Raw genomic sequence first — 27,589 nt, 5'->3', positions numbered from 1 at the left:
AACGGCCGCTCTCGCACGCCCACAGGGGCACGAAGCATGGCAAACGCGGCCACACCATGTTGCTAGGACACGACAGTACCCCGATCTCTGTAAAGAGCCGCATCCGCGGCTCTTTAACCATGTGATCGGCTCTGACACCTGTAAACATGGAGATGCCGGTAATCGACTCTCCTCGCCTCACACTGACAGAGTGTGTGGCGAGGAGAGCAGATCAGCGGCATCTCCTCACCAATCAGTGCCCATCATTGCCCAACAGTGCCAGCAATCACTGCCCATTAGCAATGCCAGTCAGTGCACCAAAAGAAAGCTCTACTTGTGTGAAGAAAATGATAAAAAATGTGTTTGGGTACAGTGTTACATGACCGCGCAATTGTCATTCAAAGTGCGACAGCGATGAAAGCTGAAAAATGGCTTGAGCAGGAAGGGGATGTAAGTGCCTGGTAGGCAAGTGGTTAAAGTGGATGTAAACCCACTCTCATCCTTTCTAAACTACTGCCATAGTGGTTATCTATAAGGATTTACATGCCTCCTGCATGTATTCTTACCTGTCAAATGTCTCCCCTATGAGACCCGAAAAACTGAAGATTCTGTGGGCGAGTCTGTTGCCTGGAGCTTGTGGGTGGAGTTGTGATGTCAGTAGATTCCCCTCCCACCTCCACACTCCCCCTTATTGAACTTCTGCTGGTCTTGTGGATTATGCCCCATGACCACTAACATCCATTCAAAACTCACTAACATCCAGTCAAAACCCAGGAAAGTCACCATATGACTTCAGCATGCCCAATCATTCTGAGGTGGGAAGCAACCAATCCTGGGAGAGCTGGAGAAGAAAGGGGGAGGGGATCTGAAGGACACAGAATGTACACAGAATGTCTCTCTCAGGCTCTGCATGAGATAGGTGAATCACCTGTCACTCACAGTAAGGGGAAGAAGCGGACATCTATTTCTGTCTGACCATTTTTATCTCACTGAAAAGATAAGAGGATTGCTCAGACCTGGATTAGCTCTTTGTGGCAAGACTGGGCACAGATGACATGAAATCCTATACTGTACAAGGTGCAAGCCTTAATTTTTTTTTTTTGGGGGGGGGGGGTTACATCCACTTTAAGTAGCAATCTTTATGCCCAGTGTGCATGAGCCCTAAAGTTTTACATACACTTTAACCACTTACGGACTGCCCGCCGTTATTATACGACGGTACTATGAAGTGGAATATCATTGTTATGGCAGCATATATAAGAGGACCTGTCATTCTTTTATCTTATTAAAAGGGATGTTTACATTCCTTGTAATAGGAATAAAAGTGATTTTTCTTTTAAAAGAACAGTGTAAAAAGAAAAAATTAAATAAATATGATTTTTTTTCAATTATAACGTGGCCCATCCCGCCGAGCTCACGTGCAGAAGAGAGCGCATACGTAAGTAGCGCGGCATATGAAAACGGTATTCAAACCACACATGTGGTCACGTATCACAGGAATCGTTAGAGTGAGAGCAATAGTTCTAGCCCTAGACCTTCTCTGTATCTCGAAACATGCAGCCTGTAGAAATTTTTAAACGTCGCATGTGGAGATTTTTAAGCATAAAAGTTTGTAGCTATTCCACGAGCGGGCGCAATTTTGAAGCATGACTTGTTGGGTATCAATTTACTCGGTGTAAGATCATCTTTCACAATATAACAAAAAAGTGGGCTAACTTTACTGTTGCCTTATTATTTAATTTCCAAAAAAAGTGCGCTTGTCAGACCGTTGCGCAAATACGGTGTGACAGAAAGTATTTCAATGACTATCATTTTATTGTCTAGGGTGTTAGAAAAAATATATATAATGTTTGGGGGTTCTAAATAATTTTCTAGCAAAAGAAAGTGATTTTAACTTGTAAACCAGAAGTCTGAAAAATAGGCCCGGTCTTAAAGTGGTTAAAAATCCCTTTAATCCACTGTGATGCTTTATTCAGAATCTAAAGTGTTTTTACTAAAATATTTGCAACATAGAATTTGCTTTTTATAGTATTAAAATTGATGAAAATAAATTTGTTGGAAATGATTAATTGTAATATATTATTTCACCCTTTTTAACAGGAAGATGGTCTTCTTGGGGTGCTTGGACACCCTGTACAAAGACATGTGGAGGAGGGAAAAGTGTGAGGCGCCGGATCTGTTCCAGTAAGACAGCTCCTTGTTCAGGGCGTACCTTCCAAATTCAGAAGTGTGGAAGAACTCTTTGTAGAGGTGAGAAAAATATCACTGAGAACAATTCTAATTTCAAGTAGCAACAAAAAAAAGGCGCACGTCAACAGAATGTGCTGCTTATGTAATGTTTCAATTATAGATTTTCATTATTCCCACTTTCACTCTGTATTGGCCATTGAAATGAAAGTGCTAGCGATCGGTAAGAACATATGTCCGCCATTTATATTAATGATACCTAGAGCTCTTCCCTAGTGACCATCTTTAGCATCAAATAAAGGCTGAATAAAGGTTACATTCCTTTAACTGCTTTACCAACTGTAAGTAAAAGTGGATCAAAAAGTATTTGTGCTTTTAGTCGTATGCCTCTGTCCACCTGATTGCCTCTGTTCACCTCCTGACACATATTCATACATGTCCGTATTAAAAATAAAAAAACTTTGATGGCAAACGCCTCATCCTTGACATCCAAACTCTTTCTTCTCCAGTCAGGGTTTATTTACTGAACACTCAAATGTGCTTTAAAAGGCCACTGCCTCCTATTATGGGTGAGCTAAGAAATCTGGTTCAATAAAAATGATAAAGCATGCATATCCATGTGCTAGAAATAGATGTCTGCATTGCCCAATTTCATTCATTATTATTGTAGCAAAGAATAGGAAATACGAGATAGTATTTTACTGTATGCTGTGGGTTAACATGCACCATTTTCTTCCCTTCAATTTATTTTATTTTAGCATTAAAGTTCTATAATGTAATGTTATGTAATTTAATTTCATTTATTAAACTTAAAATTATTAAAATATAATTTGTATTATGAATGTATTATACATAAATTTATAATATAAAATATTACATTTTTTTTAAATGAATTTGAATAAATTAACATTTTAAAGCTGCCCACACTTATTGAAATGTGATTGTTAATTCTTGTTTAGATTTATAATCTCAAGTTGTGCAGTGCTATAGACTATCTGATTGGAAATACATTAAATAAATTGCTTAGGTAGGCTCTCACACTACTATTTAGTTTAATGCTCCACTAAATATTTAATCTAAATTATATCTAATCAGGTGGGCCCTTGCACTGTACAGTTATTGGTGAGTTTTGCTGATCTAACACACCAGATGTAATGAAAATTTTACATTTATGTTTCTAGCCTTTGCCTGAAAGATATCTAGTTATTGTTTCCTGTTTTTTTTTTTTTTAACAGAAACCTCAGAATTGTGTCCTGGGTGTCATTGCAACAATCACACTTTGTTGGGTAAAATCCAGAGCATACATGGCTTTGTCCTTCACAATGCCAAGGTGTTCATGAATAAGAAGATCCTGGGTGTAACAGACCAACATGGCTTGTTTATGTTAAAAGGGGTCTGTATGGATACTCCCTCTAATATCACTATAAAGATGGATGGATTCTCTTCTGTAACCTTACAAAGCATGAGGAAAGAACCTAAGGTCTCCTATTTTGAAGCTGCTTTAAAGAAATTGGGTAAATCAGTTGCAAATCTATACATTTATTAAAGCAGAGGTCCACACAAAATAGAACCTCCGCTGTCCTTATTCCTCATTTGGCACCTTTCAGGGGGAAGGGGGAGCAGATATATCTACCCCACGTCCGGTGCCCCCCCCCTCTGTCTTCTGGGAACCACACAGGTCCCATAAGACAGCAGGGACCAATCAGAATGTGCAGTAGGGAACCAGTAAGTGAAGCCGCAAGGCTTCACTTCCTGATTCCCCCACCGAAAATGGCTGCGGCATCCGAGAGCCGAGCGGTAAATCGGCTTCGGGTGTTGACATCGGGGGCGCGCTGGACAGGTAAGTGTCCATATATATATATTTTTTCAAATATAGATTTTTATTTTATTTTCTTACAAAACATAAAAAACATACATACATACATACAAGAACTACAATACTGTCCACAAAAAGGGCAATGGAAGAAACACGTGCATTCTTTTCCCGGACATGGCCGGGTATTCGCAGATGTACAAAGCATAATATGAGAAAGTATCGGCCCTACATCACAAGGCTACCCGCATAGCCTCCTCCCCCTATGCTGGCCTGTGCTCCAGAAACACCGGGCAGTTCGCGCTACTATCTGAAATTCAATTGCCCTGTCCAGGCCTTGCCTGTCATTTGCCAAGTGTCCATATTTTAAAAGTCAGCAGCTGCAGTATTTGTAACTGCTGACTTTAAGAAAAAAAACAGCTTTAAAGGGTCACTAAAGGAATTTTTTTTTTTAGCTAAATAGCTTCCTTTACCTTACTGCAGTACTGGTTTCATGTCCTCATTGTTCGTTTTTGCTTTGAAGTGGCTGTAATTCTGCTGTGATCTCCACACTTCCTGGTTGCCTGTTTCCTTATAACCATCATACTGGGAGATTTTCACAGTGGTCTAAGCTGTCGTTACTGTGTGTAGAAAAAACTCCTCAGAACCAATCAGATTCATTTTAAAAACAAAACACTGCCCTGGATTTGTTTGTTTTTGTTCTGTGAGTCTTCCCGACTCACCTCTCACCCGGTTCTTCATGTATGTCCTTTAAAACCGAAAGTGAAACTAGAGGCACATTATATGATAGATTAAATTCAATTTGTAATCATTTTTAAAAGCAATCAGTTAACTTTTATGTCTCTATACCCAATAAACAGTCATTTCAGCAAAAAAAAAAAATTTCCTTTAGTGACCCTTTAACAGCTAAATTATTCAATAATGCTGTGCAGAGAGCAACTCTGAATTACATAGCACACCAACCTATAACAACCAGATATATGAGTACTTAAAGTTTCACTAAACCCACATCATAAAAAACTAACAATAAATGCTGTATTCCATGCTGTTCCTATTCACTCAGTCACTATGAGATTCTTTTTCTCTATTCTGCAAAAAACCTGGTTCATTCTGCTGTTCTCCATCTCCCCCTTCTGTCCAAGTCCCCGATTCAGCTAAGAATTTTGCAGAACAGTGTTGGCAGCTACTGCACATGCTCAGTTTTCAGTGAGTTTCTATGCAGAGCATTTCCTCCCTATCACATCTGAGCAGCCCATGTGACTATAGATTATATGTGGGCGTATATACAGTGTTAAATGACAGCCCCACTCCCTCTCTCCTCCTCTATGGCCACTAACCAGCTAAACACTATGGGGACGGGATATTACATGTAGATTGATGGAGGCTTCATCTCCCTCTTATTCTAAGACACAGGTTGGAGGAACGTGACACAGCTTGTGACTGGCAGAAATCGACCCACACTATGATTTGATTTCAAATATACATTTGTATGACAATTTAAAAAAGTTAATTTGATATAAATTATTTATTTTTACTCCAAATTATGTTTTTTTTTTAACATGTGACTGGCAGCAGAGGACTAGTAGCTCCTCCTGCTAATGTTTCCTTGCAGACAGGCTGGATCATGTGACAGCTGTATATTGTTAGGAAAAAGGTACCGGTACTTAGATTTTTTAAATTAAAATAATCACAGTGCCATCATCCACATACAGAAATAGAAGGGTCAATGCAAATTAAACAGTGTGTTTAGTATCACTTTAACCAAATCCTGCCCAACTACGTCATATGACATTGTTGACTTTGAGTGGGAATATCTTAATGATACCAGACACTTGATTATTTTTATAGGTGGTGGGAGGGGACATCCCCCATCTACCATATAGCTGACCGAGGACCAGATGGTCCCCGGTAATCTCTATGATCTTCAGAGGCAACACGTCCATCCTCGGCAGATGTAAACACTGCAGTTTCTTCGACTGGATCTATTAGAGCCCAGATCTCACTGTAAAGAGGACCTGTCACACCCAATTCCTATTTCAAGGGATGTTTATATTTCTTGAAATAGGAATGAAAGTGATACAGAAAAAATGCAAATGAAAAGTGTCAAAATATAAAAATAAACAATTTTTGCTTAAACGCATAAGCCGCACCCGCATATGTAAACGGCATTCAAACCACACATGTGAGATATAGCTGTGCACATTAGAGCGAGAGCAATAATTCTAGCCCACAACCTCCTCTGTAACTCCAAGGAGGTAACCTGTAAAAAAATTAAAGCATTGCCTATGGAGATCCACATCTAGTGGGACTGTCCCTCCTTGAGAAAGTTTTTAAGTACCAAAGTTTGGCGCCATTCCATGAGTGTGCGCAATTTTAAAGTGTGACTTGTTGGGTATCTATTTACTCAGCGTAACATCATCTTTCACATTATGCAAAAAAATCGGGCAAACTTTAGTGTTCTTTTTTTTTTTTTTTTATTCGTTAAACACCTTTCCCCCCCAAAAAAACACATTTGAAAAGTTATGTCGCAAATACTGTGCGACATAAAAAGTTGCAAAGACCACCATTTTATTCCCTAGGGTCTCTGCTAAAAAACGTATACAGGTATATCCCACTTTTAAGTACAAAATGGGGTTTATTTACTAAAGCTGGAAAGTGCAAAATCAGGATCACTTATGCATAGAAATCAATGAGCTTCTAACCCTAGCTTGTTCAATTAAGCTATGGTAATAAAACCTGGAAGGACAAGCAAGGAGAGAGGCGCCTCTGGGTGCAATACTTTAAAACAGTTTTTATTTTACAATAGCCAAAGATTAAAAACCACTCACATTTTGGTGGTGAGGAACAGGCATATAGGTAGGATTCTCCAGAAGGGAGAGGTAGATGTCATCTGGTGCATCTTTTTACATCCTTCATCAGGTCCCTGGTGTAGCGCTGTGGAGTGAGGGGGGATCAGTCCTTCTGCCGTTGATGGTAGCAGGTGGTTGCGGTGGACGGGACCCCCATCAAAGCATACCTGCACATTTCCCAACCACTACAACAACAGCCTGAACTTTCTCTGTCTCCTGACATTTGTTCTATGTGCTGTTAACACTGACTAGGTTGCTGTGATATTAATAATCTGAGCTCTTGCGCATAATTTACTTGTTGTACTAATAAAACCTGGAAGCTCATTGGTTTCTATGCAGAAGTGAGCCTGATTTTGCACTTTCCAGCTTTGTGTACTTAAAAGTGGGGTATGCCTGTATAATGTTTGGGGGTCCTTCCGTGAGATACGAGAAAGTGACTAAGCACCTCCTCCTTCACTGTCTTTAAAGATCCTGGAATCCTGGAGCCACTCTGGGTGATGCGTAGATAGTTGCATTCACTAGTTTCCCATATAAATAAAAGATATGTTTCCAAAACTTTCTCACGGAGGGACAGTCCCACTAGATGTGGATCATATTTCCCTTTGAATCATGACAACGCAAAAAGATATATCCTGGTTAAATTGGTTGAGGGTAGAGGGGCACCTATACCATCTAGTCACAAATGTATATCCCTTTTCTTGAATTTTCATAGCTATTAACAATTTATGAGTCAAAATAATACTTTTTTTGCCAATCCGATGAAGTTAACCTCCCTAGCGGTATGATTATTTCAGATTTTAGGTGCTGAAAGCGGTACCATTATTTGCAAGGAAATTTGGTGTTTTACATTGTAGGCCTGTAATTTTTAGGAATAACTCACTTAAATCTGACCAAACAAGAGTCTAGTAGGCATCCCGGGTATGAAATTTTTTTAAAAACTAAATTATAAATTATAATATAATAAATAATTATAAATAATTATAACAAATAATGATATAATTATAATAAAAATTATTCAATAATGTAATCAACTCAAAATCACTGAAATTTGCTCAGTTGCAGAATTGTCGCTGTCATTACTTTTATTTTTTTATGACGAATTTCCCCACAAATCGCTATCGCACAATTCTGCAAGTGATTATAATTTATTATCGCTGTTTTCTAGCTGCTCTAAAACCATTTTTGACATAAAGGGACACTTTTGGTTGCTATGGACAATCTACAGTTTGCAGGCAGAAAAAACATTTTTTATTATATAAAAGAACATGTAGGGCACTGGGCAGACCACTAGGGACAAGGGTGTGTGTATTTTTTACATACAGTACTGTAATCTATAAGATTACAGTATACTGTATGTAATGTGTTTGTTTACCTTTTTGAATTTGGCGCCGTTCTCCGCCCCCGTGCGTCATAACATCGCAGGGAACGGAGATCGGCGGCACACAGAGGCACTGTGTGAATCGAGCGAGCACCCGCTTGCTAACACAGCGCAGTGGCATCCCTGGATCCAGGGACAAGGTAAGTAAACCATGCCTGTGGAGTCAGCGAGGCGAGCCCGAGTCTGACTCGGGGTTACCGATCGCAGCACGAAAATGTAACCCCGAGTTAGACTCGGGAATACCGCCAGGGGGGTTAAAGTCTGTTGGAAGTCTTTTTCCCATTTCCGTGTATATGGGGGAAAATCTGTATGGATTGATATCAATCCATACAGATTCGGAGACCGAATCCATACAGATTCGGAGACCGAATGTGATAGTGGCTCCTCTTGCAACAACAAAGATTCAAAGGCAGTTGGTTTGGCATAAATATCTTGCAGTGATGGGATAGATCGTATTTAAGACAAAGCTTGATGCCTCTGTAACTGCTGCGTGGAATTATAAAGAAGCATCGTAGATGAAGAGGCTACCGTTAATAATGGATCTGACTGAAGGACCTGAACAATTCTTCTGTGTTCCTGTTTAAACCAGGGGCCAAACACAGATGAATGAAAGGCTGGTAAAAATCCAGTGTTCCAAAGAAGGAGGTCATAGGGCTCAATTGTTTTGATATTCTATAGATGGGTATCATGCGATCCCAGATGTGCAGTGTTTGCCTAGTAAGATCTGCTGGAATTGAAAGGCCATTTCATAGAACAGGGAAAGTCCACGGAAGGGCACAGAAGTCTATAGGATTGCACCCATAGCCTAGATGGGGATTTGTGAAACCAATCAATAATACATGTTAATATGGTTGCTTTATGATAGATAGATACATCTGATACCCCTACCCCACCTTGATTTTTCAGAAGGGATAATGTCTCAAAGCTAATTCTAGGCCGAGTTCCATATAAAATTGGAAAATTGCCAGCGGATTTTACGCAAGTACTGTATGAGGCCTGGAGATGGATTGGAATCGTTTGAAACAAATATAAAAGGCGAGGAAGTACATCCATCTTAAGGGTGTTAATTCTATCGAACCATGAAAGTCTCTTAAATGCATAAGATGTCAGAGCCATTTGAATTTTGTGAAGCATCGGAAGAAAATCTAAGGCGTATAATTGTAAAGTCGAAGCTGGTATACTAATCCCTAGATATTGAACCGCTGGCACTGGGCAGGTCTTAAATGAAAAGTTCTTTGATATTTGCTTCATATTTGTTTGTGATAAAGATATATTGAGAAGTTCTGATTTACTATAGTGACTTTAAAATTACTGACTTTACCAAATCTCTGAAATTCTAAAAGTATAGAAGGAAAATAAGTATGAGGTTTTGTTACAAATAGAAGCAAATCATCTGCAAAAAGAGACAATTTTGCATGTAGAGGGCCTACCTGAATGCCCGTGATATTTGAGTTTTGTCGCAATGCGTTTGCCAGATATTCCACCTTAAAGTGGAGTACCACCAAAAAATGGAGCTTCCACTTTTTGGAATCCTCCCCCTCTCCGGTGTCACATTTGGCACCTTTCAGGGGGGAGGAGGGAGCAGATACCTGTGTAATACAGGTATTTGCTCCCACTTTATGGCATAGACGTCACTTCCTGCGCCTACACTGTCCTCCCCTACTGTCTTCTAGGAGACATGCAGGTCCCAGAAGACAGTAGGGACCAGTGGGGATGCGCAGCGCGACTCGCGCATGCGCAGTAGGGAACCAGAAAGTGAAGGCAGCAATGGCCGAGGATGGCGGCAGGGGCAGCCGAGAGCCGAGCGACTGATCAGCTTCGGCTGCCGACATCACGGGCTCCCTGGACAGGTAAGTGTCCATATATTAAAAGTCAGCAGCTGCAGTATTTGTAGCTGCTGGCTTTTAATATTTTTTTTTAGGCGGACCTCCGCTTTAATAACATACAACAGAGGCAACAAGGGGCATCCCTGATGTGTTCCGTTAAAAATAGGGAACGCAGGAGACAAAGATCCATTCATCCTGATTCTATCTGATGGTGATAGATATGAGGACATAATCTGTGTTATCGTATAGGGACCTAGGCCAATCTGTTGAAAGAGGATCGTAAGAACTACCAACTGACTCGGTCAAAGGCCTTTTCAGCACCAATCATTAGTAAGCATAGAGGAATATATATGGGCATAATCTGTCAGCAGGAAGGCTTAAGGCATGTTATCTCTAGCTTCTCGACCGCTGACGAAGCCAACCTGATGTATTCATGTATTAGTTGGGCCAATAATGATTGTAAACAACTAGCTAAAATCTTAGCAACATTTTTTACGTCTACACCAATTAAAGATATGGGTCTGTAGTTTGTACATAGAGAAAGATCTTTTTCTGGTTTCGGGATGAGTGAAATATGTGCTTCCATCGTTTGTGTATGAAAAGTAGACCCATTTGCTATGGAATTGAATACCTGTGTCAAAAAAGGAGTAAGAAGGGGTGCAAAATGTTTATAAAATGTAGGCGTAAAGCCATCATAACCTGGGCTTTTACCTGCCGGTAAGGATGAGCCGAACACCCCCCTGTTCGGTTTGCATCAGAACTTGCGAACACACCAAATGTTCGGGTGAACTTTAGAACCCCGTTAAAGTCTATGGGACTCGAACATTTGAAATCTAAAGTGTTAATTTTAACCTCTTTGCCACCGCGCGATAGACAAAAGACGTCTACAGCGCGGTGGAGTTGTTCTGGGAGGATGTCCCTGGGACGTCCTCCCAGAAACCTCCTCTTGCGCGCCCCCTGGGGTGCGCTCCCGGAATCATCTGTGAGCGCCGGGTTCTAGACCCGGCGCATCACAGATCGCGGTAAATTGCCGCTGATAGCGGCCGTTTACCACGTGATCGCTCCGTCAAATGACGGAGCGATCACTTGTAAACAAACCGGCGTCATGTGATGACGCCGGTTCCTCCCTCTCCTCTCTGTACCGATCAGTACAGTGTGAGAGGAGAGGGGGGAGAGCGGGTGGCAGCAGCCATCCATCCCTCCCTGTGCAATGCTCTGCAATACCAGCAATACTCTGCAATAACCCCCCCATACTCTGCAATAACCCCCCATACTCTGCAATAACCCCCCCATACTCTGCAATAACCCCCCCATACTCTGAAATAACCCCCCTTACTCTGCAATAACCCCCCCATACTCTGCAATAACCCCCCCCCCCATACTCTGCAATACCCCAATACTCCGCAATACCTGCTAATATGACAGAAACAAGATTTTTTTTTTTTTTACAGAATTTTCAGTGTTTTTTCTTTTATAGCGCAAACAATAAAAAACCCAGAGGTGATCAAATACCACCAAAAGAAAGCTCTATTTGTGGGGAAAAAAAGGACAAAAATTTGTATGACTGAGTAATTGTCATTCAAATTGTGAGAGCACCGAAAGCTGAAAATTTATCTGGTTAGGAAGGGGGTTTAAGTGCCCAGTGGTCAAGTGGTTAAAGGCTAATATGCAAGTTATTGTCCTAAAAAGTGTTTGGGGACCTGGGTCCTGTCCCAGAAAACATTTATCAATGCAAAAAAAAGTTTTAAAAACGGCCGTTTTTTCAGGAGCAGTGAATTTAATAATGCTAAAAGTGAAACAATAAAAGTGTAAAATTACTTTAAATTTCGTACCTAGGGGGGTGTAAAGTCAGCATGTGAAAAAGCACATGTTTTCCGTACATAGAACTGTCCCTGCACAAAGTGTCATTTCTGAAAGGAAAAAAGGCATTTAAAACCGGCTTTGCGGCTCTAATGAATTGTCGTCTCTGGCAATTCAGAGATGATTCATTCATAAAAAATAAAAATAAAAAAGCTGGGGGTCCCCCCAACTTCCATTAACAGGCCCTTCAGGTCTGATATGGATATTAAGGGGAGCCCCGCCGTCAATTTAAAAAAAAAATGACGTGGGGTTCCCCCCAAATATCCATACCAGACCCTTCAGATCTGGTGTGGATTTTAAGGGGAACTCCACCCCAAATTTAAAAAAAAATGGCGTGGAGTTCCCCCAAAAATCCACACCAGACCCTTATCCGAGCACGTTAACCTGGCCGGCCGCAGAAAAGAGGGGGGGACAGAGTGCGGCCCCCCCCCCTCTCCTGAACCGCACCAGGCCACATGCCCTCAGCATGGGGAGGATGTCCCCATGTTGATGGGGACAAGGGCCTCATCCCCACAACCCTTGCCCGGTGGTTGTGGGGGTCTGCGGGCGGGGGGCTTATCAGAATCTGGAAGACCCCTTTAACAAAGGGGACCCCCAGATCCTGGCCCCCCCCTATGTAAATTGATAATGGGGTACACTGTACCTTTGCATTGATACATGTTTCCTGGGACAGGGCCCGGGTCCCCAAACACTTTTTAGGACAATAACTTGCATATTAGCCTTTAAAATGAACACTTTAGATTTCTCCCATAGACTTTAACAGGGTGTTCCGCGGCTTTTCGAATTTGCCGCGAACACCCCTAATTGTTCGTTGTTCGCTGAACAGGCGAACAGGCAATGTTCGAGTCGAATATGAGTTCGACTCGAACTCGAAGCTCATCCCTACCTGCCGGAAGTATTTTCAATAGCCTTAGCGACCTCTTCCTGGAGTTCCTAGTTCTTCCATTGTATCTTCATCGAAAGTAGGTAATGGAGAGTCTGCTATGTAAGTTGTCTTCTTTAGTAGCAGATGAGCTTAAAGATTGGTGAGTAGAACAGTGCGGCGTTCAGACGCCACGTCCATTCTCTAAGGCCGCGTACACACGATCGCTTAATCGGATGAGAACAGTCTGATGGACCATTTTCATCGGTCCAAACCGATCGTGTGTGGGCCCCATCAGTTATTTATCCATAGGTTAAAAAAAGCAATCTTGTTTTAAATTTAACCGATGGATACCTAACCGATAAAAAAAAAAGCGATCGTTTGTAGGCACGTCCATCGGTTAAAAATCCACGCATGCTCAGAATCCATCAGACCGTTTTCATCGGATGGACCGATCGTGTGTACAGGGCTTTAGTGGAACTGAAGAGATTTTAAGTGTCAAAAAAAGAGGTGCATGGTCTGACCAAACCATAGTACCAATGTCACATACTGGTGACCACTCTAGACAATTATGGTCCACAAAAAATAGTCAATTTGACTATAGAATTGATGGACCGTAGAAAAAGAAGTGTAATCTCTTGATTTAGGGTGCAATATCCTACAGACGTCTATTAAATGGTGGTCATATAAAATACGCTTCAACATCTTCAACCTAGAGAATGGATGAAGAGGTATCCAACTGCGGGTCCATTGGAAGATTAAAATCACCACCCATATTGAGTCTCCCTTCCATGAAACCAAACAATATTCCCAGATATCCCATCACTTTTAGACTTTGTTTGGTGTTTGGCAGATATGTATTTGCCACTGTAACTTTGGTTCCCCAAAGGTAAAACTTGACAAATAAATCAATAGGCAAGGCTTTGTGAAAAGTGATAGAAACTCCTTTAGCCTTCTGGACGGGATTGGTACTATGGAACCACCGGGTAAAATATCTGTTGGAGCAAGAGGGAAGAGAATTAGTCTGAAAGTGAGTTTCTTGTAGGAAGAGTAAATTGACTTTGGTACAAGATTTGCCCTCTCTTGGAGGAAATATTTCAACCTTTAGCATTATAAGAGCATATATTCAAAAGTGATTATGTCTCCATTGTATAAGCCATGGTGGACTAAAAATAAATAAAAAAGTCCTCCCAAAAAAGGACACTTCAGGAAAGAAAAATAAAGGCAAAATTTACCTTTTTGGCAACAACGCTACATTTACAGAGGAGTCAACAAGGCCTATGATGAAAGGTATACCATTCCTACTGTGAAACACGGAGGTGGATCGCTGATGTTTTGGGGATGAGTGCGCTATAAAGGCACAGGAAATTTGGTCAAAATTGATGGCAAGATGAATGCAGTATGTTATTATATAATACTGGAGGAACATTTGCATTCATCAGTCAGGAAGCTGCACATGGGACATACTTGGATATTCCAACATGGCAATGATCCAAAACACAAGGCCAAGTCGACCTGTCATTGGCTACAGCAGAATAAAGTGAAGGTTCTGGAGTAGCCATCTCAGTCTCCTGACCTCAATATCATTGAGCCACTCTGGGGAGATCTCAAACGTGCAATTCATGCAACACAGCCCAAAAATTTACTGGAACTGGAGGCTTTTTGCCAAGGGGAATGGGCAGCTTTACCATCTGAGAAGATAAAGAGCCTCATCCACAAATACCACAAAAGACTTCAAGCTGTCATTGATGTTAAAGGGGGCAATACATGGTATGAAGAACAGGGGTATGTAAACTTTTGATCAGGGTCATTTGGGTAGTTTCTGTTGTGATTATGATTTAAAAAGAGTAAACACAGTTGATTGATAATATATGGCTTCGGCCAAACACTAACTGTAACGGGAGGGCCCGTGGAATCCAGAAGCTCTTACAAAGTATGAGCCAGGAAATAATGGACATATCTTGGATTGCTTTAACATGGGTCTGTAATTCACAATATATTCTAGGAGATCTGGAAGAACTATTATACTTTTGGCCAGGTATGCCTTCACACCAGAGGCATACCGGAGGCGGTTCCGAGAGACGAGCAAGCAGACTGGAGACTCATATACCGAGTGGGCATGCCACCTACACCGCACTGCATCCCACTGGGTCGATGGATGCCAAGCAGAATCTGGGGAAGAGGTGCTGCAGGTGTTCCTGCTGGAGCACTTCTTTGACAAACTGTCCCTGGAAGTCAGAGAGTGGGTCCGGGACCGAAAACCTTTCTCCTTGTCTGAAGCAGCTCGCCTGGCGGATGAATACACAGACACCCGCAAACTGGATAACTCTGTGGTCAAGACAACAGCTCGGGTGGATTATCGATCAGCGGCACCCCCTCTAGCTATTGCCTACCAACCCCAGTCGTACCGCCCTACAGCACCACCTCCAGTGAACACTTATCCTCAGCAGCCTAGGTTCAACCCCCAGGGCTACTCACAACCCATCAAGTGATTTGGGTGTAAACAGCTAGGGCACAAAAAGCTAGTGTCTGTTGAATCCACCCAGGCAGTCACAGTCATGGAGACAGCCAGTAAGGGGAAACCCCCACATATCCATGCCTGCGGCCCAGGAGGAGGCGTTGAGGAGAATGAACATTGGGGCATCCTGCACGAGGCAGATCCAGTACAAGCAGCTAACCAGGACAACAGGCAGCAACACAGCAGACTATCTGGGTCAATGGAAAGGTAGCCAATGTCCTACGTGATACTGGTGCCACCATGACCCTGCTACAGAAGAACCTCATCCCAGAGAGCCAGCACACCGGAGACACTGTAGCTGTAAGAGTAGCGGGAGGCACCGTCTTCCGGCTACCCGTTGCCCGTGTCTACCTGGATTGGGGGGTTGGTTCGGGACACGTGAATGTGGGGGTGATGAAGGATTTGCCAGCGGATGTACTACTGGGGAATGATTTGGCCCCCTTGTTTCTGCTTACGCCCCGATGTGCCCCGCTGAAGCCAACCCAGTGACTACCTGTGCCCAGACCCGTGCTGCTGGAAGTCTTACCCTGCTGAGACCCGGGTAAGACTATCTTCCCCGACATGTACCTTAGATCAGGCACAATATCACAGTCTAAAATTGGAATGTGAGAAGTTGGCCAGTGAGAAATTGGAGATGCAACAACACTACGTCATGTATTATGAGATGTCCCGTTGGCTTGAACATTGAAATGCACAAACAGGCTGAAATTGTCAAAAGGTTAAATGGGATTTGCATCCAGGTTGTGCCTTATCTCTCCCAAGAGCATCAGCAACAAGTTTTGGGAGCCATTGAGAGAGCAAAGCAAGTGACTGTTCCAGAACTGAATTTCATTATTCACCCTGCAACCTTACAACTTCACCATCAGCTACCGACCTGGTAAACAAAATGGCAATGCTAATAGGTTGTCCAGGCATTAGAGGAATGGAACTATGGACTAACTTCGGAGTCAACCCGTCTGGGGTCTCCTCCTAGGTTAGTCTCCTGCCGAAATGGGAGACATGTAACGGAAGGGCCCATGGAATCCAGAAGCTCTTACAAAGTATGAGCCAGGAAATAATGGACATATCTTGGATTGATTTAACATGGGTCTGTAATTCACAATATATTCTAGGAGATCTGGAAGAACTTTTTACAGATTGTTGATTCTGAACTCAACAGGTTAATTGAAAGAGTGACTCATTCAATGTGGGAACACAGACTATTAGGTGTTAATGTCATCTGCTACTGTGATGTAAATAAATCTAGGATGGCTCCTAAGATCTTTTCATTGTGTGGTGCTAATTGACCCTGTATTGTGTGAAGGGCTATTAATGATAAATGTGTATTGCAAGTTAACAGACAGTCTAAAGGTCAGATGTCTGACTTATCAGCTGTAGTTAATTAGCTCATGTAAATGTCTACTAAAAGAATGTGTATTGTATAGCAGGTGAGAGGAGCCGGGATGTCTACCTTGAAATGGTCATATCTCAGAGTCACCTTATCTGGGTAAATGATTAGTTAATTAGCTCATGTTAATTTATGTTTTGTTTACCTTCTCTAACTGTATATAAGAGCCTGATTTTCTCATTAAAGGTCTATTCGTTTTGAACCTCAAACAGAGCAGTGTCTCGTTATTGGGGTTTGTTTGCCTGACTGTGGAGTGTCGATAGCTGTCTTGGGTTCGGAATGGAATATCTTAAACGGATTTAACCCCTGTCCCATTTGGGGTTCCGTTACACTAACCATAAGTGAAAGAAAAGTTTTTGTGTTATCATTCATATTATCTGAAAAATGGCCAAGAAATCATAAGTTCTGCAAGGGTATGTAAACTTATGAGCACAACTGTACGTTTGAAGTCAACAAAGCTTCACCTCATTCACTAAGCTAAAGCCTGGTACACACTCTGTTCAACCTAGTAAAAAAAAAACTGTCAGTTCCAGCCGGAGCTGCTGTACTAACCATGCAAAATTAGTACAGCGATCTCCCGTGCTGAAATGTTGTGTTCTGACAGGAAGAATGCCCCCCCCCCGCCAGAACACTCTGATCAGCAATCTCCGCCATTGGCTGAGAGTGCTGATCGGGAGTCGGCCGGCTGCTGGTTTTCTAGCATACTCATCCAACAGAAGCCGGCCTCTGCTGGACAGGGTGGCATACACACGGTTCGAATGTCAGTCTTTTTTTTTTTTTTAACCGGACGATGTCTTCTGACTTTCTGCATGTGTGTATGGGGATTAAAGGAGTTGTAAAGAAAACATTTTTTTCACCTTAATGCAATCTATGCATTAAGGTGAAAAAACATCTGATGACGCCCCCCCCCCTGAGCCCCCGTTTTACTTACCTGACCCCTCGAAAGTCCCGCACTCGGTCTCGAGATCCTCTTCGCCGCTCAGCCTGGCCGCTGATTGGCTAGAGCTGATAGATTGAGAGCAGCACAGCCATTGGCTGGCGCTGCTGTCAATCACATCCAGTGACGCAGCGCGCCGAGGGGCGGGGCCGAGTGATACAGTGAGCGGCTATGGCACGGGAGCGTGCCCGCAAAGACTCACTACCATGCGAGCGCTCTCGCATGACTGTGGTGAGTTCTTGCGGGGAGGACCAGAGACAGCCGCCGAGGGACCACAGAAGACGTGGATCTGGGCCACTCTGTGCAAAACTAACTGCACAGTGGAGGTAAGTATAACATGTTTGTTATTTTAAAGCAACATTTTTTTTTTACTATAGTAACCCTTTAAGTGAAAAATCACTTTGTAAAGTAAATATGCTCTACTTCTTGAAGGGTTGGATATCTTTTTATGCAAATGTGAAAAAATCTGAACCTTTAAATTTACAGTTAGAGTTTTTAAAGACAGCCCAAAAGACAGGAGGAATGAAAGCCTTGTAGGTCCATATTTTAGCTTTTTATTATAAAGTGATAAATTATTAATATTTTGGATAATATTTTGGATAAAGTAATGTTTTAAACTAGTGTTATTTATTTTTACTTTGCAATAAGTGAATGGGTAAAGTATCCAAAGACTTTATAACAGACATTAGCCGAAAATACAGAATAATGATAGATTCAAATAAAATCCCATAAACAAATAATTTGATGGTATTTAAAAGGAAACTATTCATTGTTGATTCTTAGCTGATGTAACTATGTTATAGTACTTATATTAATTCTTTCAGAAAAACCATACATGGTACAAAATCCCTACTCAAAAATCAGAAGAATAGGACACAAAGTGACCATGTGCTGCGAAGCAACTGGAAATCCAGTTCCCACTAAATACTACTGGTAAGAATAAATTTGTTAAAATACTACAGAACAGCTGTAGCCAGAACACTGCTGAATAGTGCACAGATAATATGTGCCTATAACAATAAATTAAAAATGTCTATTCAATAATTACATTTTCAATAGCAGCTTGCGTTGAGGCTCTGTTTGAAACCTAGACTAAACCATCTGAGAAGGGAAGAGATGCTGCTTTGATGACTCTGATTAGATTCTGTTAACAGTCTTCTTTCAGCACAGTTGAAAACTAAATGGAATTAAGTTAAAAATATAAATAGGAAGCTATAGCTCCATCTGCTGTTTGAATAGACGATTCACAATATTTCTGTATAATATTTCTTATATACGGATATTATTTATTGTCACTTTAACAGGATGTAAATTCAGCAATAAACAGCTGTGCAGATATAAATCATTGCCTCAATTAAACCTCAAAGTATTGCAGATGCCACATCCCTAATAAGTTTATTAATAAGTAAAACATCTGGAATGCGACCTTTAACCACTTACCGACCGCCGCACGCACTTTTAATGTCGGCAGAATGGCACGGACAGGCAAATGGGCGTACATGTACTTGCCGCGGTGTGGGCATGCGCGCGCCCCTGCGCGAACCCCGTGCCCGTGGGACCCGTGGACTCAATGTCCGCCGGTGTCCCACGATCGTGTCACGTGGCTCCAGAACGGGGGGATGCCTGTGTAAAGAAGTTATTTCCCTGTTCTGCCTAGTGACAGGACACTGATCGTATGCTCCCTGTCATCGGGAGCAGTGATCAGTGTCGTGTCACAGTAAGTCCAGCCCCCACACAGTTAGAATCACTCCCTAGGACACACTTAACCCCTTCCTTGCCCCCTAGTGGTTAACCCTTCCCCTGTCAGTGTCATTTACACAGTAATCAGTGCATTTTTATAGCATTTATCGCTGTATAAATGACAATGGTTCCAAAATAGCGTCAAAATTGTCCGATGTGTCCGCCATAATGTCGCAGTCACGATAAAAATCGCCACCATTACTAGTGAAAAAAATATTAATAAAAATGCCATAAAATGATCCCCTATTTTGTAGACACTATGGGCCAGATCCACAAAGCGCGGTGCTTCTCTCCGTCCGGCGTAGTGTATCTCAGATACACTACGCCACCGTAACTTACTTTTTTTTGTATCCACAAAGATTTCCCGCCGTAAGTTACGGCGGCGTAGTGTAACTTAGGTGGCGTAAGGGTGCGCAATTCAAATGTATGTGATGGGGGCGTGTTTTATGTTAATACGTCGTGACCCGACGTAAATGACGTTTTTTTTTAACGGCGCATGCGCCGTCCGTGGGGGTATCCCAGTGCGCATGCTCGAAATTAAACCGGAACAAGCCGATGCTTACGACGGTGACGTCATTCTACGCAAAGCCCTATTCGCGAACGACAACGCAAACGACGTAACATTTTCAAAATTTGACGCGGGAACGACGGCCATACTTAACATAGGATACGCCTCATATAGCAGGGGTAACTATACGCCGGAAAAAGCCGAACGCAAACGACGTAAAAAAATGCGCCGGCCGGACGTACGTTCGTGGATCGCCGTATCTAGCTAATTTGCATACTCAACGCGCAATTCGACGGAAACGCCACCTAGCGACCAGCGTAAATATGCACCTACGATCAGACGGCGTACTAAGACATACGCCTGTCGGATCGAGCCCAGATTCCGTCGTATCTTGTTTTGTGGATACAAAACAGAGATACGACGCTGGAACTTTGAAATTACGTGGCGTATCCATAGATACGGCGGGGTAATTCGTTTGAGGATCTGGCCCTATAACTTTTGCGCAAACCAATCAATAGACGCTTATTGCAATTTTTGTTTACCAAAAATATGTAGAAGAATGCCTATCGTCCTAAACTGAGGAAAAATTAGTTTTTTTTAGATATTTTGTGGGGATATTAATTATAGCAAAAGGTAAAAAATATTTTGTCGCTCTATTTTTGTTCATAGCTCAAAAAAATCAAAATCGCAGAGTTGACCAAATACCACCAGAAGAAAGCTCTATTTGTGAGAAAAAAAGGACGTGAATTTTGTTTGGGAGCCACGTTGCACAACCGCGCAATTGTCAGTTAAAGCGGCGCAGTGCCGAATCGTAAAAGGGGCTGAAGTGGTTAAGGCAACAAACTTACAACAAAATAAGTATAAATAAGCACATTTTATTATTTTATTATTGTCCCATCATTAAAAAAACAGAACAATTAATCAATATATATTGAGAACCACCACACATAACTACATTGTCTTGTGACAATAAGCCCTAAAGTGGTAGAATTTGCAACATTAATGCATATTTAAGATTGCACATTGAAGATGTTCTGTGTGGTTGTTCTCAATATATATTGATTATCTGTTCTGTGCATATCTGTTTTTATTAAGAATATTGAACCTTTTGGCCCTGTTTTTTAATGATGGAACAATAATAAAATCTGATTTTTATATAATTATTGTGTTTTAAGTTTGGTGCCTTAAAAGTCCCATTTGTTTTTCTTATTGTTTAAATTATTAGGGATATGGCACCTTCAATACTTTTTGGTCTAATGGAGGCAAGGATTTATATCTGCACAGCTGTTTATTGCTGAATTTACATCCTGTTAAAGTGACAATAAATAATATCCTTATTCTCCAAAAATAATCGATACACATTCACTATTTAATCAAATTATTTCTTACTCTGTTATTCTACCTTCTTGTAACATCCTATGTGAGCTCACAAACCTTTCCCTTCCCCCCTCCGTTTCCTGTGTTTAGAACATGCAGTGCACATTAGTTAAGAACACTACACATCTCTGAGCCCATTATAGTCCGTAATTCATCTTGGGAGCAAGTAAGAGATGGTGGCTATATAACTTCGTACAGTGGGGCAATGGAGAACAAATATAACCCCCCTCTAACAGAAAGTCATATGCAGGGCTTTTTTTCAGCGGGAACACAGGGGAACGCAGTTTAGGCACCTCCAGAACTGAATGTATTGTAATGGCGAAGGGTTGCTGGGGTGTGCTGGAAGGTCTATTGATGCTGGCTGCTGGGAAATCTATTGCTACTGAAGGGGATCTATTTTTGTGAAGGAAGGGAGTCTATTGTTTCTAGGGAGTTTTTTATTTTGCTCGTGAGGGGTCTATTGTTGCTGTGGCAGGTCTTATGTTTCTGGGAGGTCAGTCGTTGCTGGGAGGGATGTACTGTTGAGAGAGGGGTCTTTGTTGCTGGCTGCTAAAGGGTCTATTTATGCTGGCTACTCGGGAATCTATTGTTGCTGGGGAGGATCTATTGTTGCGGATGAGGGATCTATTGTTCTGGAGGATGAGTCTTTTGCTGCAGGGGGTCAATAGTTTCTGGGAGGAATCTACTGTTTAGAAAGGGCTCTAATGTTGCTGGCTGCTAAAGGGTCTATTGATGCTGGCTGTCGGTAGTCTGTTGTTGCTGGGGTGGATTTATTGTTGATAGTGTCCATCGTTGCTAGATCTATTTTACTCCCTTTCTTGTTATTATTAACGAAATCCATACAAAATACTTAGCACCACAAAATTATACTTGGCTCTGTTTTCTCTAAAGGGGGTGGTACCGAGAGGTGGATACGGGGTGGAACCAAGGAACGGTGCTTGGAGGTGGGTAGGGGGTGGAGTCAAGAAGGGAGGAGTTCTTGCACCTATTCTCTGTGAAAAAAAAACCCTGGTCATATCACAGCAGAAAACACACTCTTGAATACATTTCTTTAACCATTTGCTATCCAGGGCAATTTATTTTTCACACACGTTCAAATCAGCATTTTTTGCTAGGAAATTACTTAACAACATTCAAAGATTTATATATTTTTTTGAAAGCAGAGGCCTTGGATAATAAAGCAGTAGCTGAATCGAACGCAAATTTTTTTCAATATACTGCCCAATTTTTCGGTAAAGTATAAAAGATTATGTTTTCTCTAGATACCAAGACTCAAAATTGTACAGAACCTGGATGGTACTATGCATTTCCATGAATAAAAAATGCACAAAGATTTGAATTTTCTATGTAAACAAGACATTTTCTGTTTGCTTTTGTGTTCCCTCAGTTCACCTTTGGGATCATGTCAAAACTATTTGCACTTTAAAATCACGAAGTGTAACTTTGTTTTCATCATGTCACAGCCGCCATAAGATGGGCCTGCAAACTGACAAAATAAAAGATCAACCTGCTTCAAATGACTATATGTTCATAAAAATACAGTACCTCCAGTATAAACTGACATTCAATACCAATGAGTCATTGTATCATTGGTGTATTCATCTTAAGCCCTGTACACACGATCGCATATCTGATGGAATCTAATCCGATGGATTTTTTCGTTGGATATCCGATGAAGCTGACTTTCATCAGTCTTGTGTACACCATCAGTCAAAAATCTGAGCGGGCCAAAACGCGGTGACGTACAACACTATGACGAGCCGGAAAAAATGAAGTTCAATGCTTCCGAGCATGCGTCGACTTGATTTTGAGCATGCATGGATTTTTGACCGATGGAGTTCCACACAGACGATCAGATTTTTCTATTGGTTTTTTATCCATAGGAAAAATTTAAAACATGTTCTATTTTTTTTCACCGATGAGAAAAAAAACGATGGGGCCCACACACAATCGGTTTGTCCGATGAAAAGAGTCCATCGGTCTGTTTTCATTGGACAAACCGATTGTGTGTACAGGGCTTAAGTGTTCTGTTCCTGAACCTTTGAATTAATCCATTGAAATTATGAACGAGCCTTCTAGTTTCACTCAACACTCAGTACTTAGAAGTAACTCTTCCAATTCATGTTACTGAATATTTTGTTTTCTGTTTTAGGTATCACAATGGAACATTGCTGGACAAACACACACTCAAGTATGACAAAAGTTTAACTTTAAGAAACATTCAAGCCACACATGGAGGAATATATCAGTGCAAAGCAAGCAATGGAGTGGGGGTTATCAGGTCCTCTGTAGCCCATCTAAATGTCATAAGTAAGTAACCAATTAATTTATTGGCATATATTTTTCAGCAATTATAACTTTTTTTAATAACTTTTTTTTTTTTTAGGTAAAAGTGAATCCCTCTGTAACAAGTCCCCAAATGAGCATTTGATCAAGCTACCAATGGATTGTTTTCAAAATAAAACTGGCTCTTATTACTACAATGTAGGCAGGTGTCCCAACACACAATGCATGGACCACTTAAGCTCGAATCTCCAGTGTAAAGATGAGATAAACTATTGCTGTGGGGTCAAACAAATGAAACTACAAGAGGTGAAGTGTCCAGGATACATTCTCCCTGTGATGGTTGTTGTACAATGTGGCTGTGCTGAGTGCTCCCGATATAAGATTATGGTTCGCGGACGGGTGACTGCATATGACACTGGGGAACCACTTCGGTTTGGGCAAATCTTTTTAAGTGGAGAAAACAAGGGATTTACTGGCTATAAAGGGGATTTTACTCTAGAAGTTCCAGAGGGAACTAAAAGATTGGTAGTTACATTTGTGGACCGTCAGGAAAAATTTGTTGAGACTACAAAAGTTATTCCATTTGATCCAAAAGGAAATACTGTCTATCAGGATGTAAAAGTAATGAGAAAAAAAGACCCAACTGATCTGAATCCTAGAGTGACCAATATAATTTCTCTTGGAGATTTACTTGGGGAGGACCCCATTGGTGAGATTATAATACCACCAAATTCTTTCCGCAGGACTTCTGGAGAACCCTACAACAGTACTGTTAAGGCCAGTTTAACTTTCCTGGACCCCAGAAACATCAGCTCTGCCTCTGCTGCTTCAAGTGATTTAAATTTTGTCAGCAGAGATGGAGATATTTCTCCTCTAAGGACTTATGGAATGTTTCATTTGGACTTCAGGGAGGACAGTACAAATTCCCTGCTCCAGACTGGAAAAGTGGAGGTGAGATTGGATGTAGAACAAATTAAGATGCCTCAACATGTCAAAGAAATGAAACTATGGTCTTTAAATCCACAGACTGGTCTATGGGAAGAAGAAAGCCATTTTAGGTTGCCAAGTGGGGACAAAAGAAAAAAAAGGGAAGAAAGGTCTTTTTTAATTGGACAATTGGAAATACGAGAAAGAAGGCTTTTTAATTTAGATGTACCAGAATTTAGGAGATGTTTTGTCAAGGTACGGACTTTCATGAATGAGAAATTTATGGTTAATGAACAGCTAGAAGGAATTGTTGTGACACTAATAAATCTAGAACCTATGCCAGGATTCTCATCAAACCCTAGAGCATGGGGTAGGTTTGACAGTGTGGTAACAGGTTCAAATGGAGCCTGCCTCCCTGCATTCTGTGATGCTGTGAAACCAGATGCTTATTCTGCCTATGTCACTGCTACAATGGGTGGTGAAGAGCTTGAAGCTGCCCCATCTTCTCCCAAACGAAATCCCAATGTAATTGGGGTGACCCAGCCCTATTTATCTAAGCTAAATTATCAACGAACTGATCATGACGATTCTGCTGGTAAAAAGACAGCTTTTAAAATTAACCTGGCCAAGCCAAATCCAAACAGTTTGGCAGAAAACCGTGGCCCCATCTATGCCTACAGAAACTTACAAGGTTGTGAAGAGGCTTCTATCTTGGACAATCACTTTCGTTTTTTTAGAGCAGAAGAGGATAAATATGAGTATAATGTTGTACCCTTTGATGAGACAGACTTGACTTCATGGATTGGTAGCTACCTGTCCTGGTGGCCAAACCCACAAGAGTTTCGTGCCTGTTACATTAAGATTGGAATACAGGGACCACAGGAATATATGGTTAGAACACGAAATATTGGAGGGACTCACACCCACACAGTAGGTCAGCTGTATGGACTTAGAGACACACGGAGTGTAAGGGACCTGGAAGTGGAAAGTAGTTCTGCAGCCTGTCTAGAATTCAAGTGTAGTGGAATGCTATTTGACCAAGATTTAGTAGACCGAACTTTGGTCACTGTAACACCTCAAGGAAGTTGTCATGTTACAAAGATCAACAGACTTCTAGAAGAATATCTCAGTCGTCATCCACCACTTGCACTAGGAAACAATACTGAAACATTTAATATGTTGGCTCCAGTTGACCCACTAGGGCACAACTATGGAATTTATACAGTCACTGATCAAAACCCACGACTGGCAAAAGAAATTGCTATTGGCAGATGTTTTGATGGTACCTCTGATGGACTCTCTAGGGAGATGAAATCACAAGTAGGTATTGCTGTCACTTTCCGTTGCCAGGAGAAACCAATCACTCGAAAAAGCTTATTCCATCGCTTACTTAACAATCCCGGTGAAACACTCAGTGAGATCCGGCAAAACATGCAAGAAAATGAACAAAGAGGGACACCTGCACGTGTTGTTCCTTATCCTGCTCTTCAGTCTTCATCTTTTAGTCAATCTAGGAAGCCTTCTGCCAGTCAGAGAAGACCGAGAATGGCACAGTCAGGATGAACTTATTTTCACAATGCTGAGATTGAGTTAACGTTTTCTGAACTTAAAGTACCCAGTTACTTCTGATAAAACATTAGAACATCTCAAAAGTGAAATGTCCAGTTATAGGTGGCTACATATATCTTGGGGACTTATGCATCAAGATTTACCATTTATGTCAATTTTAAAGCCCTGAGAATAAAAACACAATAAGTAAGAAGGATTTATAAGAAAGTACTAGGTGGTTTAGCTGGCCAGCAACTACTAAAAACTTTAAAATATTGTTTTTTTGGGTGCACTGACACTTTAATTTAATAAATACTTTTGAAAGGAATCAGTGATGCTAAGACAATTTCTTTATCTTCTATTTTCAGAAATTCAAAACAGGTCCATACTCACATACAAGTAATCTATTACATGTGTAGCAGTCACTTGCATGTTGTCTAAGCTGTCTTCCAAACTATCTTGGGGCTCCAGAAACCTAGGCCTCTCTAATATGCAAACCTTAATCTCATCTAAAAAGTTTTCACTTAGTAGCACTATCCCTTCCCACTACCACTCCTCTCTGTTGGACCAGCAATGTAAAGGTGGAAGGGGGTGAAATAGGTCCTGACTTGACAGGGGAAATTGAGTCTTCATACAAGAATGCCAGGGGTAGAGCTGTCCATTAAAACCTGGAGTGAAGTGCTATAAAAATCAGAGACAGATTACTCAATTACACCAAATTACATTTTATATCAGTTATCAAAGGCTGCAAATACAATTGCATTTAGTACAAGATTTAATAAATAATCATATATTCTTGAGCTCAATATAAATCTATTTAACAATCACAGCAAGACAAAAAAAAACCACATGCACAGCAGTCAAAATCTATTTTGTATTACTGAGTCAAAATTTTGCTAACTGCAGAAACTAGTAGATATGAAGGTTCCACTTACATAAATTAGCACGACAAGCTTTCTTAAGCCTCGTACACACGATCGGATTTTCCGCGAACCAAGCCTCGGACCTCTGTCCGAAGGGCGTTGGCCATGAACTTTTATTGCATACAAACGGCAAAGAATTGTCAGCCAACAAACACGAAACGACATGTTTTTTTCAGCTCTTTAGGGCAAATTCTACTATTGTTGTGTTATGGTGAGCATTGCTTCTGAGCATGCCTGTTTGTACTTTGGATTTTACACACGTTTGGAATATCCGACATCACACATTTGTTGTTGGAAAATTTTAAAGCATGCTATCCCACATTTGTTGTCGGAAAATCTGATAACAATTGTCCGATGGAGTGTACAAACGGTCGTATTTTCTGACAACAGCCTGTAATCACACAATTCCTGTTGGAAAATCCGATCGTTTGTACGAGGCTTTAGCCTTCCACATGTGGGCTGGGTCATTTTCACCTTGCATGCGGGGGTACCTTATGTGCAGAGTACACTCCTCAATACCCGGGACCAGGCAAAGACTGCAGTCATTTGAAAAATCTAACATTAAAGCAGTTTCCTGATTTAAAGATCATCTAAAGATCTAAAGGTGCTTCCCCATGTCACTACACACTGTAACTTGGTAGATGTTGCATAGGGAGGGATGTACTAAATCTGCGCCCACTCCAC

At 41.3% G+C, this 27,589-nt stretch overlaps 1 protein-coding gene across 2 annotated transcripts in view; it reads left to right on the top strand.

The window, feature by feature from the left end:
• CILP2 (cartilage intermediate layer protein 2) overlaps nt 1-26,310 on the top strand; it is an 86,626-nt gene extending 60,316 nt beyond the window's left edge. The window contains exons 4-8 of one of the 2 annotated variants that reach the window (XM_040320539.1): nt 2,080-2,229; nt 3,402-3,680; nt 18,421-18,529; nt 23,374-23,531; nt 23,608-26,310. In XM_040320539.1, coding sequence (XP_040176473.1) covers nt 2,080-2,229; nt 3,402-3,680; nt 18,421-18,529; nt 23,374-23,531; nt 23,608-25,997 — 3,086 coding nt within the window. In that variant the 3' untranslated portion in view covers nt 25,998-26,310. The remainder of the gene's footprint in view (nt 1-2,079; nt 2,230-3,401; nt 3,681-18,420; nt 18,530-23,373; nt 23,532-23,607) is intronic. The other variant, XM_040320550.1, reaches the window with a different exon arrangement.
• Nucleotides 26,311-27,589: the final 1,279 nt, after the last annotated feature.

This window comes from Rana temporaria, chromosome 1 (genome assembly GCF_905171775.1).
Source record: "Rana temporaria chromosome 1, aRanTem1.1, whole genome shotgun sequence".
Taxonomy (NCBI): Eukaryota; Metazoa; Chordata; class Amphibia; order Anura; family Ranidae; genus Rana; species Rana temporaria.
This window is presented reverse-complemented; position numbering and strand designations above follow the sequence as displayed.